We start from the raw sequence: 14301 nt of genomic DNA, 5'->3' as shown, positions 1-14301 counted from the left end.
TCATTCACAATCCAGTTGGGATATAAATTCATTTCCTGCAGAATCGCCTCTCCCTGCTGAATTGTAATGAGGACTCCAATGAGAAACAATTGGAAGGATAAAAGCCATGTCAACGAGTTTTTCTTGCTTTTTACATTTCAGCCCTTTTTCCAGCTGTTCTCAGGCTTCGATGTGAAATAGCCTGGGACCTCCTACCCATGCCTGGCCCTAAGAGGGGCTAGCACATACCTGGAGCCAGCTCAGAGGGGCTGGAGCCTCTGCGTATGGAGGGTCCCTGTTCAGAAGGAGCTCATGTTCCCCCTGTAGCAGCTCCCAGCTGCTGACTCCCTCCCCATCCAGTACAGCACAGCAGACCCCACTGAATGATGTTCAACCTGCGCTCCAGCACCTACTGACGTGGGAGTCGCTGCCCGTTTTAAAGTTGGTCTGGACGGTCTGTTGGCTACGGCTGGTTTAGATCGGGCAGCAGGCTCAGAAATCCCAGTCCTGGCTGGAGCCGTGTGCCAGGTGCCGTGCACAGCTATTCCTGGCCAGTGACAACCTGCTCCAGCAGCGCTAACAGGGACAGGAAGGTTTGTCACGGCACTGAAAGAACGGGCTGGGATCCTCAGATCAGCTTATGTTCATGAAAACATCAAGTGACTTTGGGGAGACCAAGCAGAAGGGGTAAACTTTTAGGATCTCTAACTTAGACCTGGTGGAGGTGCTTCAGGATGGTGTTGAACTTGACTTAACGCACCTTAAACATGGCCTGGGCTTCAGCACAGACAGGTTTTAGAAAAGGTTTGCCTGCACAAAATTAGCATTATGAAGCTTTTTTTATTCCAGTGCAGAAGACAGATCTAATTACATTAAAGAAGCAGATACATGGCTGAAAAGGTCTCTTATTTCCCAAGTCACCTTTCCTGTTTCACTCCTTTTTTCCCCCAAGTCATACTGTATTAGCAGAGAACATAATCAGGAGCTCAGTTTTATTTCTGGCTCTCATGCGAGAACCATAAAAGATCCAGCTGTTCACATGACGAGTGCGAGTTTTCCCCAGATGTTTAAAGTTTTGGAAGGAGGCACTTAAACCATCCAAAAGGATGATTTACCTGCTATGCAGATTCCAGAAGGAGAAAATTACCTTTATATTTTTTCTGTTAGAGGAGCTATAAATACATGGGAGATGGTTTTAGGGGGGTGTGAAGCAGGTGGAAGAAGAATTCCAGGCTCCGGGAATAAAAATCACCTGACTCCCACATACGTGATCACTGCCCCGTTTCCTGGCTGCCACCAGTGTCGGTTCTCTCTCCGCCAGGTTCACGGCTGCGGGGAGAAGGCCAAGGCCCACGCGCGGCAGAGGATCAGCAGAGAAGGGGTTCTCTATCCCGGGAGCGGCTCCAAAGACAAGTCCCTGGACCCAGCCAAGAGAGCCCATCTCCAGCGGCGCCTAGACAAGAAGCTCAGCGAACTGACCAGCCAGAGAAAGAGCAAAAAGAAAGACAAGGAGAAATGAAGGATCTGAATACTTCTTTTTTTATCCTTGAAGTCCCAGGTCAGACTACGTAAACCAAAGATGCTATTCAAGCTACAGGGCTGTGCTGAGCCCGAGAGGAAAATGGGAGCTCTCGTTTTTGGGTGGTAGACAGCTTGGAGCCATTGTGCCCGAATAAAGAGTCGCTGGGCCTCCCTAAACCGCAGAGCTGAGACAGAGGAAGGAGAGCAGCTTTATTTGTCCCGGTTATCCTTATTGACAAGGTAATGGATGTACACAGAGAGGCAGGAGAATGCCAGTAAAGACCAATATTAAAACACCTAAAGCAATCAGCTGTTGCTCTGACATTTTTCCCTGCTGCAGTAAAAAGATAAATGTGTGTGAGCAGGAACGGGGGGGGGAACTGAAAACCCCGGGTGACCCGCTCCTCCAGGGAGGATGACTAAGAAAATGGATGCCTCCAGCTCCGTTTTCCCGGTCCATCAATCCTCCCAGCACTGCTTGGAGTTAGAGTGGACTGGCGTGTCCACCCAGCAGCCAGCAAGACCCAAAGCCCCGGGGTTGCCCTTCGGGAGCAGGCAGAGCTGGGCTGCGTCCCCCCACCACCACACGAAGGGGCTCAGCCCCACTGCAGGATGTGGCCCATGCAGAGCTCAGCCCCGCTCTGGGGCTGCGTGGGGATGGAGAGGCCTCGAGTCCTTACCTTGCCGGCACCACGGCGAGCTGCTCCGAAACACCCAGCCCGCTGCTCTGGGAGAGCCGCCGTCCCCTGCCTTCGCCCACCATCCCTCTCAGTAGCACTGGTGAGGTTTCTCCCTCTTCACTGCGAGCCGTTCCCTTCCCCGACGCTTCCCAGGCCTGCTGAGGAGATGCGTTTCTTTTCCCTGTCCTGCCCTTCCTGCAAAGCTCCTTGGTGGCCGACGTCCGCTGGGAAAGTCCACAGCGGCGAAGGCAGGGTACGGCCGTGCGAGCTTTGTGCAGCCCTCCCAGGCAGGAGGGAGCCTCGCGTTCAGCGTCGCCTGTCCCTCCCGGACCTGTTCCCCCCCCAAAACGAATCCATCCCCCGTGTTGTTTTCTGCCTGCTGAGCCTCATCTCCAAAGCATGCCTCCATCCACCCGCAGCCCCCTGCCCTATCCCCTCTCCTTGATGGCTCCGAGCGGGTACCGATGCATCGCACAGGGTCCACCACCCCCTGAGGAACAGCTCGTGCAGCCACTTTTTGTCCCCAGGGCGGCACATGCAGGCCCCAGGATGAAGGAAAAGGTGCTGAGATGCCTCCACAGAGGAGTGGCTGGAGAGGCGCACAATAAAAAGCCCCAAACGACGCATGCCCCGTCATTTTGGGGCTGAACATCGCAAATCTCTCCCACCAGTGATTTCAGCACCAGGGGAAGGCACTCATCTCATCCTGACCAAAGGTTCAGCAGTTTGCAGGGGCTGCAACATAGCCAAGCGTTTCTATGTCTGTCTCTCTTCCCAACTACTAGATCAGGTAGCTAATAAGCAAATTTTCCCCCAAATCTCAGTGCCTGTTAGTACAGGCTGTGAACACCTTAAAAAAAAACCCTTCCTCATCCTTCAGTAAACCTCATCCTTCCAAAAAACCCTCCATTTGCAGCCCCAGTCCTGGGCAAACCCGGCCTGCCTGCACCTACCTCGGCTCCGAGCATCGCCTTGGCTCGTGCCTTGGTCCCCGGGGCCGGCTGTGCGTCAGCCCGCGGAGGGATGGCACCGGCTCACACGGCAGCAGATGGGACATCGGGGCTCCTGGAGGGAAAGGTGGGGAGGAGGAAGAGACGGAGCGCGGGAGAAGAAAATCTGCGCCTCGGCGAGCGGTGCTGGGCGTATACGGGGGAAAGAGGCAGAGCGGTGCCTGCGAGGGGCTGCGGAGGGGGAAGGCGCAACAGAGAAATCGCAGCCTCGTCCCAAAATGAAGGTCAGGCAGAGAAGACAGATGAGCAGAAGGGAAAATTGCTGCCAGCTCAGGGTACCACCACAGTGTTATCTTTAATCAGGGATAAGTGGCTCATTCACACTTTGTTTTCCTGCTCAAATCATTCAAGCAACCGCATCCCTGGCCGTGCTCACCCCATGGCACCGGCTTTCTGGCAAACAGCCCCAAACACCCCCAGATTTCCCTGCCTGGCTTTCCGCCAGCATTCTGCAGGCGGAGAAAAGCCGGGGCTCCGGTGCAAGCGAGGGATGCGTCCCCAGGGCATCCTCTGCCCACCAGCCCGTGCCATGGGGCAGCTCCGTCGGAGCCCTCCATCTGTCACCCTCCGCAAAACAGGGTGGGCATCAGCTCCCCCCAGAACCAAACCTTACCCAGGGGCTGGTCCTTGCTTGGGCCAGGAGCCCACGAGCAGACGGGATCCAGATTTTTCCCCCTCCCTTCCCCCTGAAACAGGAGTTGGGCTTAAAAATTACAACATTAGGGGTCTCTCCTGTCTGCCTTCGGTCACAGGGCCAAGACGTTCCTCTCTGCATCCAGATATCGGATAAAATGAGCAAACTTTGGGATGAGCAAGTCAAAGCATGACTCCAGGACTAGGGGCTGTAAGAAATAACCGCCCCCCTGCCCGCCGTTGAGAGATTTGCGTTAAAAGAGCAGGAATTTGCCGTGCTGTTACGCGCAGCCCTGAGGGTTAGTTTAGCTGGGAAAAGGGGCCGGGGTGGGAAAAGCTGACCCGGATCATGTGGGACCTTTGGGGGATGACTCTCAGCCTGGATCTGACCTCAAACCTAAGAGGCTGAAAAACCACTCGTCAAGTCCAGACACCCCTCTGCAGCCAGCGGAGAGATGGGCAGAGATTTACTCTGCTTGAAAAAAGATGGCAGGAAAAACCACATATAGTAACAATTGCTTTTTCTGCTGTTATTTCTCCCCTTTTCCATTCTCACTGGACACGTTTCAGCCCCGGTGCAGCGCACCAAAATCCCTCCGAAACCCAACAGAAAAACCACACGCACCAAGAGAAACCACGCCATGCCGGCACTTTATCAACCCCCTCTCCATTTCCCCCCGCCCCGTTCGACCAAAAACCGCCTTCCAAAGAAATCCCCCCCTCCCCGGCAGCCCTCGGAGCCCACGTTCGAGGGCACCACCGATTTCGGGGGGCCGCTGGGGAGCATGCGGGATGCTCGGGAGCCCGGCCGGTGGCCGGGCAGCGGTTTGGGGAGGTTTTTGCTGGTTTTGGTCCATTTGAAGGGAGCGCTCCTTTCTTGGCAGGTCTGTTCGCAGCCCCCAGCGCATGCGAGGCCGACCCGGATGGGGAGAGACGCAGCCAAGGAGTTGTTCCGTCCTCCGAATATTTCGGCAGCAAGATGCTCCGGCCAAGGTGTGCCGGCAGCTCTGCCTTTGCAGCGCTGCAAAGTCTCGCTCAGCCCCTGCCCGGCTGCAGACACCGTGTTGCGGGGGCTCTCAGCCGAGCCGCCGGCCAGGCAGAGCCCCCCCTCTGCCCGCTGATCCCCGGGGCAGAGCCGGTGTCGGGGTGCAGGACCCCGGGGGTGCGACGGGCTCCCCCCCCCGCCAGCAGCCTAGTTTCGCCGGAGCGGGTGCCACATGGAGACGGGCTTCCTCAGCGTGGCCAGCATCTGGTTCCAGTGCGTGATGCCCATCCCGCTGGCCGCCGGGCCGATGAGGACGTGGCCCGTGTTGTCGGCACGGCCGTCCTCGCCGCACTCGGCCACCGTCACCCGCAGGGACAGGTCCTGCGGGGGAGCACGAGGCCGTCACAGCGGTCACTGCATTGCTAGCACTGACGCCCCCCCATATATACATATCCCCACACCCTCCCCAACCAGATGTGCACACAAACGTAGCCCCCAATGCTAACCCATACATACACATCCCCTGTAACCCCCACCCCATAAATGCACACCCACCAAAACAGCTATACCCCATATATACACACCCCTCTACACCCCCACCCCATTCATACACATCCCCATACCCACCTCCCCATACTTGTAAACTATATATGCCTATCCCCATACACAACCGTACCCCGTATATACACATCCTCCTATACCCCGCTATACTTATACATCCTCCTACTTTCCCCACATCCCCTAAACCCATATATGCACCCGTCCACATACACAACCATACCCTATACATATACATCCTCCTATGTCCCCCAACCCGCACATACACATTCCCCCCCCAACAGCCACACCCCATACATCCATACCCCCATACATACACATCCCCCTACACCCCCTACCCCGTTCATACCTCCCCCCAAACCATATAGGCACATATACGGCCCCCACCCCACAGCTCCTACGACCCCCCCAGAACCCCTCACGCCCCAGAAGCCCTCACTAGCGCAGGGATCTGGGGACCTCGAGGAGCGGTGGGACGTGGCCCCTGAGCCGGGACGGACCTGGAGCACGATGGCCGGCACCGAGAAAATCATGGCCTCGTTGAACACGGGGTTAGTGTCGTCCCTCTTCACCGCCGTCTTCTTCTTGCTGATCTTCCTCCCGTCCTGCAGCAGGTACACCTTGACGAAGGGATCTGCTCGGGGTAGGGGGGAGAGAAAAACCCCGGGGTCAGTCACGCGTTTCCCCTGCGATACGGAGAAAGTGGGGGTCCACCATCTCTGGTGGACCTTCCTGGTAGGGTCTGTCCTCAACAGGAGCCACTCCAATAAATATCCGTGTAGCGTAGCAGGATAAGCCAGGATGAAAGCCCACCTCCAGCCCGCAGAAGACCAAGGGACGCCTGTGTCCACCCGGCATCCCCCGCTCACCTGCGGTCACTTTGCCGTTGGTCCACACGAGGTTCTTGGCTTTGACCACCACCACCGTCAGGCGCTCGGCCGTGGGCAGGTAGCTCAGCGAGAGCAGGATCTCCCCCACCGTGTCCACCGCCTGCGGGACACAACGTCCCATCACCCATCAACATCAGCCCAGCAGGGAGGAGAACCTCACCCCCCCAAAAAGCCCGGGTGGGAGATGTTCCGCACCCCCCCCCCCCGCCCCAGCTCACCTTGTTCATGTCCTGCAGGTAGAGCCAGGCGTTGAAGGGACGCGTGGCCAGGTCCAGGTCGGAGAGCTTGAGCTCGGCCACGCCGGTGCTGACGTTCCTCTCGTCCTCGTCGATGCCGAAGACAGAGAAGCGCAGGCTGTTCTCCTCCAGCGCCGCCGGGTCCAGCGGGATGGAGAAGCGCTCGTCAAAGGCCACGGCGTAGGCGCTCCGCTGAATCTGCCGTGGGGAAGCGGGGGGGGATTGCTTTGATACCCACCGGTTTGGGGCCGCATCAGAGATCTGCCCCGTTTCTCTCGTGGGAATTGCGAGGAGCGCGTGGCTTTGGGGCGGTAAGGGCAGGGCATCGCCCAGCCCAAAGGAGCTGGGGGGTCCCAGCCTCGATGGGGACAAAAAGTTATTTCCCACCTGACCACAGCAGCCGCTCAGCGACTGGGGTAGAAAATAGGGGCCGTGACCTGCCCTGTTACCCGTTGATTCTTTTAATTAAAAATTTAAGGTTGATCTGGTGCTCTCAGATGCAAGAGCCGGGCATCCCTGCGCCCTGGGAGCTTGGATGTGTGGTTGGCTTGGCCACTCCAGGCTACAGGATTTGGCCCAGGGGGTGTAACCCCCAGCCCCGCTCCGAGCCGGAGCCGACAGGCTTCGCAACCCCTAAACGTGCCAAATGGGAGCGATGCTTTTTGCCAGACATCGTCTCTACGTCATGTCATTCACTCAGAGCAAACACAGCAGCAACTCCCCGGAGCCCCATCCTGCAGGGTGCTGGTCACTACCTGGTCCCAAAGCACCGGGGGGGGAACTGCTCTGAAATCATGGCTTTGGAGACTGTTTTTCCCCTACTCCAGCCCTATTTCTTTCAGCATCCAAGGTACCACCCACAAATCAGGGTTCTGTCCTAAAAGGAGGCCCGGTGCTCCCACGGGATGGAAAGCCGCAGCCTTGGACGGCGCGGAGCAAAGCGGAGCCACCAGCTCCCCACTCCCCATCCAAAGCCGGGTGCTGCGGTGGAAAAGGGATCCTGCTGCGGGACTGGGGGGCTCAGCCCTGAACCCATCGGGCTTCATCGCCCCAAGAGGCACCCGGACTCCCCAGCAGCGGCGGGGAGATGGTTCATCTCATCCCCAGGACTTTCTCACGTCTGTCTGTCTTCTCCTAGACGTGCTCCATCCCTGGGATGGAGGACACGAAGCAGCTCACGAGGCCGTGCCGTCCATCAGCCCCTTCCTAGCGCAGCAGTCCCATGCTCTCCCATCGGATACCGCCGACCTCCAGAGTCCCCGGGGGATTAAAGTACCTCTATAGGAAGAGCAGATTTGCAGCGCTCTGCTTTACAGCACTGATGACTATCTGTCTGCAGCCAACATTATATTTTGGGATCTCTGGATGAAAGGTACAACAGAAATGTTAGCTGCTATTTTTAAAGAAAAAAACCCAAACCCGTAAGTACTGTAAAGCATTAAAGGAAAAGAACCGAATGTGTCTTTATGACTTGTCTCAGGACGGCAAAAGAGGGTAAATAGCACTGGTGAATTATAAATAATGATGCTAAATAATAAATATCTCCAGAGCATAAATAAAGAGCCTGATCTTTGGATGGAAAAATGATCTTAAAAGGGCGCTGTGGAAATATTTTAAAGGCAGTGGTTTTGTGCTTGCTGGAACGGTACCTCCACCCCCATGGAAAGGTTTCTTTAGTGAGATGAAGCTTTCTGCTCCTTTCTGGAATATCCTGATTAAATCAAACAGGCTGACCCTGAGCTTTGCAAAAAGCAGCTGCTGAAAGAAAACTGAGGCTCCTGCTTTCCGAGAGCAGCTTTTAAAAAAAGGGAGGTTTTGCCCCCAAACCATCCCTGGTTCTGGCCCTGCCGGTGCAGCCGCCCGGCTCTTCGGCCGCCGCATCCCGCGTGGGGAGGGGAAGCATCGCGGCTGCGGGGCACCGCGCTCGGGCTTCATTCGAGTGAATCGAGCGTACGGGGACAAGGCACGACGCTGGCAGCGCGTGTCCAAAACGCCGCCTCTCCCCAAATCCCGCCCCAGACCGCTTCCTCCACCTTCCGCAGCCATCCCCGGCCCCCGGCGCAGGGAAAGTCGAGCAGGAAAACTTGCCGCCAGCCACGCTCAGAGACAACGAAGTCATCACACATCCCAGTCAAGAGGGAGAAATTTCTGCCTCTGCCGGGTCTCTGATGCACGAACCCATCCGGGACCCCCTGACACTGCAGAACGCTGAAACCTCCCCGCCCTGAGCAGAGCTCCAAAAATCCTGCGCCAACCGCACCCAGCCCCAACGTGCCCGGACCTCCCAGCTCCCAAGGCCCCATCGCTGTCTCGGGGAGCTTGGCCAAGGGACGCTGCGACCCAAAAGCAAAGGCTGCAGCGGGCACGTGGCGAGCGATGCCACGTACACACGGGGGTTTCGTGCAGAGCGGGGCGAGCGGCTCACCCGGGAGATGCCGACGATCTGCTCGGCCGGGAGCAGGCTGATGCGCATGAAGCAGGACTCGAAGCGAGCGTCCTCCTTCTCCAGCAGGTCCTTGCCCTGCAGCAGCGTCACGTGCAAGGCGGCCGCCTTCCCGTCGTACTCCATGGAGACCTCCACCTGCCCCACCGTGAAATCCTGCCCGAAGTTGTTCCCGATGGAGGAGACGGAGCTGAGGGAGTCGGCCGAGATGGATTTCTTCAAGGGGCCGTAGGAGGCCAAGCCCAGGTCTTTGCTCATCAGCTCCAGGCTCCCCAGCTCGTTAATGCTCTCGAAGGTGTCGTCTGCCCGCAGGCTGGTCTTGCGGATGGGTGAGGTCTTATCCAGCGCCCTCTGCGAGCCCGGGGCCATCCCTCGCTGCGGACAGGGAAGGGAAAAACCAGGCGATGCAATCCCATCCCTTCGTACAAAGCCGGGGACAGCTGGGATTCACTGGCGCCTTTTTGGATGCCGTACGGCCCCTGCTTGGCCTCAAGCTGCCGCGCCAGCAAACCCCGCACCTCCTGCAGCTCCCAAGCCCTGCTTCCCAGCTCCGCGCCGACCCCCCCAAACTCTCCAGCAGCACCAGATCGCCGCCCGTGGCTTTTCCCCAGCCGCGAGAGGACGCGGGCGATATTTTTGCCCCTCCAGCAGCTCGCGTATTGCAAAGGGAAAGGAGGCGAGCCAAACCTTCTGCCCTTTTACCTTGTGTTTGATGTCCGAATACACCGCCCCGTACTTTTGTTCCAGGTATCGGTAGTCGTAGTTGGGGAAGGGGGAAGGCGCCGGGTAGCTGCCGGAGCGCCAGAGCTTCCAGAGGTTGACAGCGGCTATCCCCAGCAGCACCAAGGCGCCGGCGGCGTAGATGCCGATCTCCCACCGAGGCGGGCTCGTGGCGACTGCGAGGGGACGAGAGGCACCGTGAGCCAGCCGCAACCCCAGGGCAGAGGCTCCCTCCTCTGCTGCTTCCACACCAGAAACTCAGCTCTAAGCTATGAGGATGGGATCGGCCAAGGGGGAGGATAAACCCCAGCATCTCACTGGGGCCGGCTGCAAAATGGTGTCAGGCAGCAGCTTTGCAAGCCAAAAATAAACAAACGAAAAAAAAAAAAATCACAGTCCTCTCTTTGCTTTCCTGGGAGGGGAGGTGCACACGTGTTTCAGCCCTGTTCCCCAGCAAACAAGGAAAAATCAGGGAATTCCTGCATCACCCCAGGGGCGCGGGGGGGTCCTTTCACCGGCTACGGGTCCGTCCCGCTCACAGATGCGCTCAGTGCACGCCTGCATCGCCCTTTCCACCGCAGGGAAACCCTCACCCCTGCCTGGTTTCCCACGGGCCGGGGATGCCAAGAAAATCCAGAAATAGGAAAAAAAAAAAACCCCAAACCAACCCAAACAAAAAGCTTTTGGAAACAGGGGGGAAAACCCCACAACTGCTGCTGACGGGATCCAGGGAGGAGAAAGCCCAGGCTTGCGGCTGCAAAGCGGGGAGGACACAGCAGCCCTGCGACGGTACACTGAGCAGTTGTTGCTGCATTGCACCAGCCTCCATCACACCAGCGACTGAACCAACACCAATCACTCAGTGTAACACACAAAAAAAAGGGGGGGGGGGGGAAGATTCCCCGTTACAGAGCGCTGCCGGGGAGTCCTCCCGCGTCACGCCGCGGCGCTCCCTCCTTCAGCAGCAGCTTCAGAGCCGGAAAAAGCCCAAGCCAGGCTTTACTCCCACATCACATCCGAGCAGCGGGACTGCTTCCTCCACCCCAAGCCCTTAGGCTCTGCAAAGGGCTGCGATCTATCCCCCGCATCCCTGGCTAAGGATGCCGGGGGAAGCGCCGCAGCTTCCTAGGGCACTCCCGCGCACGGAGGTTTTCGGTGCCGTCCATCTCCAAGGAGTTCACACGCTCCTGCCACGGCAGGGGGGCAAAATTGGGGCAAAATAACCCTTTACTGGCTCCTACTTCAGAATAACTCCAGGTACAAATCCCAGCTGAGCTGGAAACCCACTTCCTGCTCGTACCTGCCCATTTTCTAGGGCTGAGCACCGAATGCTGGAAAGCTTGGGGGTTTTTAAGGGTTTTACCCTTGTGTTGGGAAACTAAAGCCTGTGTGCACGTGCCACAGAGGGGTGCTCCTGCAGAAAGCAGCGAGGATCAGCAATCCGTCCCGAGAGCAGCTCGGCTGCAAGCCCCGGCCAGCTCTGCCCCCAAAACCCTTCCCCGGGGCTCGCTCAGAGGTACTCACTGCTTAAGTGGTATCTGCTTACGTGACCGTTGTCCATGGCAAACGCTCCCCACTAGCGGGACAGCCTGCAACGCGTGAGACAATGAGTTAGGATAAAGGGAAAAAATTAAAACATAGCTGCCTTTTGATCTTTTCAGCAGGGATGCTAAATAGCTGCTCCCCCTCCATCGCTCCGGGCCTTGGCTCCTTTTCCAGGCACAGAGCAAAGGTGTGCTAAAGCATCTCAGCCACTAACAGAGGAGCTAAAGAAGGGACTAAAAAGAAGCTAAAAGAAGGGTTTCAAACCCCACGGGAACCAGGAGAGTGGCCACGCCGAGATGCAGAGACGCATGATTTACCTCGGGAGTATTTAACGGGTGACATTTTCAATCACTCTTTGCATGGACGTCTCCCCTCCAGGAGCCCTTTAAGCCCTTTGCTGCTTTTCTCATCTCTTTTCCAGCTTAAATCTCGCCTTTGCCCTCCGCGGCTTTCCTCTGCCTCACCCGAGGGGCTGCTCTGCGCCTGCGGCTCTGCCGTGGCCACGTGCAAGAGGAGCAGCCCCATTTCTGGGTCGCTGCAGGGTTTACATGATGCCATTCCCCAGGAATCAATTCCTGCAGCGGGAAAGCTCGATTGCTTTCCTCCCCAAAGGGGTTTTGCCCGGTGAGTCGTACGCGAGATCCATCCTAAATGCCAGGAAGCCGCTCATCTGAGAGATCCCAGCGACGGCATCGGGCGATGCCGAAGGGGATTTATCCAAGCCAGGTATTTCCCGCTATGCAGAGGGGGTTTGGGATCCCCTGCAAACACCCAACAAGCAAATCCAACAGGAACCGGGCCAGCACCCGCCTTGCTTCCCGGCATCTGTGCCACGAGATCACGGAGCACGGTGCGCTGGTGCGATCCCACGGACCGCAATCCCCGAACCCCAAGCCCAGGGACACAGCTTCAGCACCGCGCTTAAAATCTCCCCACCGTCCCCCTCGGAGCACCCCCAAACCCTCTGCAAAACTCACACAGCCCCAAAGCCCGCTCGTCACGTGGGAGGAAGAGCTGGATTTGCCTCGGATGGACGGTCGGCTCTATATTGGGGTACCACCTTCCAGCTCACCTCGCGTGCTCACACATTCAGGCACTGTGGGGGTGATCAGCCCCCTCAAAACCATCCAGGCTTGAATCTTAATAGTTAAAGAGGGAAAATGCAGTGTGTTATAGTGTAATATATCAGCCGCGCTGGCCTGATGTGGCTGGGGGACCCCCTCTGCAAGGGCCACACGGTCCACCCTTGAGGTAACAGCAGGAGGAAGGGTTTTTTCTAAATGTAATCGAGCCACTAACCCAAAACGACAGCAAGGCTGGGACAGGGCTGGGAGCTGCCCGTCTCATCCCCCAGCCTCCTTCTCAGGCATAAACCTCTGTGTGCAGCGGATAAACGCAGTAAAATCTTGGCTGAGAACGTGCTACACTCGTGTCACGTATGGACTGAGCTCAGCTTAAGGGACACTTTGCTGTTTAGCGCTGGAAATCCACACTGACATCTTAATAGTGCAACATTACGGAGATTTACCCAAAACAGCCTCTTTATATGTTCTGAAAAACTACCGTGCCTAAGTCAGAGGCTCCATTTCTTTTGATGTTTCCTGGTGGCTTTTTTTTAATACGAAAATACAGAGGTTTTCAGGACCAACTTTCTCTGCAGAAGGGCAAACATCCCTTTTAAAAGCCTTCCATTTCTTTCCAATTTCTTTTGGAGATTAGAAACAACTTCCAATTTTCCATTTCTTTCAAAGCTTTTTTCCCCCAAAACATCCTTTTCTAACGCGCTCTAAGCAGCAACTTAAGCAGATTTCCAAGGCATTACCCAGAGAAACACGAACTGACTGCAGTGTTTAGCACAGGAATTAAGTTAGGTGGTATTTTCCTATTAGCAAAACAACATCAGCCTTTCCTGAGTGAGCAAATGAAGGTGCAAGGCGCTCGGGGAAGGGATTTTTTGCATTTTATGTTAACTAAGCTCTTCCCTGCGAGTGTTTCACCGAGATGCTCTGTCGTCCCCCCCACCTGCCTTTCAAATCCCTTCCTGGGAAATCAAATCCAAGGGATTAGGAGGGGACAGGCACCGCTCTCCCACCGCCGGCAGCACAGGGACGGCTGGTTTTCCCTCCGTGGAGACCTCGAGGCTCGGCAGAGCCCCAGCTCGGAGGGTGCAGAGCCTCCTCCACCCGCTGCAGCATCCCTCTGCTGAGGGACGGGGCAGCTTCATTTTCCTTGCGAGCTGCTGCAGAGCTCGGGATACCTTTTCCTGCTTGGGGGCGATGATAAAATGGCTCAATGCAGGGAGAGAAACAGCAACAAAGCCACGTGTTCCCTCTGGAAGAGGGGGGCCTCCCCCCAGACTTAGGGGGGTTTGACACCTCGCTGCTGTTTTGGCATTGTGACCGTCTGGGGTCCGAAACAGCTCGCACAGAAACCCCAGTTGCTGCTCCCAGAGCAGCTGGACCAACATGGGTACGGCCCCGCGCCATGCAGACACCCTCCGGAGCATGCTGCCATCCCAAAATGTCACAATCCAAGTTCTAAAGCGCAGCAGCGATCTCCGTGTTCATCCTTCCCTTCTTGCCCTAACCCAGACACCAATGCCCGGTTTTGCTGGCTGCCTGAGACCGGGCTAAACTCTTCTCACTGGTGAGCTTGGCTCTCCAGCAACACCCCTCCTCTCTCCCCGCACCGACCCTGCTGCTCGCACGCACCCATCCCGGGCTCTGAGCAAGGCTTTTCCATCCTTCTCCATCCCTCTCCTGCCAGAGGGGGAAAGCCCTGTCTGGCCTCGATCCGCAAGGCAGAAAAGTAGGATCAAGTTTGCTGCTGGCAGGTTTGTCAAAAAAAATAAAGACACATCCAAAACTTGACAAAACACAAAGATTTGGGCTCTGCCCCCCATTCATGCACGACCCCAAACTCGCTCACCTCTTGCCCTCCCCATCCTACCGCTGGAGCCGCAGCAGACGAAGCAGCCACCTCCCCGGCAGACCTACACCTCGGGCAACAAGCGGTGCACCGATCCCACCTGATTTTCACCCAAAGATGACGGCCCCGTGCCACCCTGCACCTCCCACGGCCACGAGGCTCGGCACGGGAAA

The 14301-nt window shown here is 57.0% G+C and overlaps 2 protein-coding genes across 2 annotated transcripts in view; one reads left to right on the top strand and one right to left on the bottom strand.

Moving 5' to 3' along the window:
- IGHMBP2 (immunoglobulin mu DNA binding protein 2) overlaps positions 1–1789 on the top strand; it is a 46714-nt gene extending 44925 nt beyond the window's left edge. Inside the window, exon 15 of the mRNA XM_050897556.1 lies at positions 1301–1789. Within this exon, the coding sequence (XP_050753513.1) occupies positions 1301–1498 (198 nt within the window). The 3' untranslated portion in view covers positions 1499–1789. The remainder of the gene's footprint in view (positions 1–1300) is intronic.
- Positions 1790–5015: 3226 nt separating this feature from the next.
- On the bottom strand, positions 5016–11216 carry SYT12 (synaptotagmin 12). The gene is made up of 7 exons (XM_050897559.1): positions 11180–11216; positions 9638–9831; positions 8918–9310; positions 6475–6690; positions 6236–6356; positions 5867–6000; positions 5016–5189 (listed from the first exon to the last, which is right to left on the bottom strand). Exons 1-7 carry the CDS (start codon positions 11214–11216, stop codon positions 5016–5018), a joined length of 1269 nt encoding a protein of 422 aa, XP_050753516.1.
- Between the last annotated feature and the right edge of the window lie 3085 nt (positions 11217–14301).

Source organism: Gymnogyps californianus, chromosome 5 (genome assembly GCF_018139145.2).
Source record: "Gymnogyps californianus isolate 813 chromosome 5, ASM1813914v2, whole genome shotgun sequence".
NCBI lineage: Eukaryota > Metazoa > Chordata > Aves > Accipitriformes > Cathartidae > Gymnogyps > Gymnogyps californianus.
The sequence above is the reverse complement of the archived record's forward strand: the minus strand, read 5'-3'. Positions and strand labels throughout refer to the sequence as shown.

Excerpts from the sequence above, each read along its gene's own strand:
- SYT12 (XM_050897559.1), bottom strand. The coding sequence starts at position 11,216 with ATGGACAACGGTCACGTAAGCAGATACCACTTAAGCA. Across the intron at positions 6,691-8,917 it reads AGATCGTCGGCATCTCCCGG|ATTCAGCGGAGCGCCTACGC; the intron begins GTGAGCCGCTCG and ends TCCCCACGGCAG. Across the intron at positions 5,190-5,866 it reads TGCCGGCCATCGTGCTCCAG|GACCTGTCCCTGCGGGTGAC; the intron begins GTCCGTCCCGGC and ends GCTCCCCCGCAG.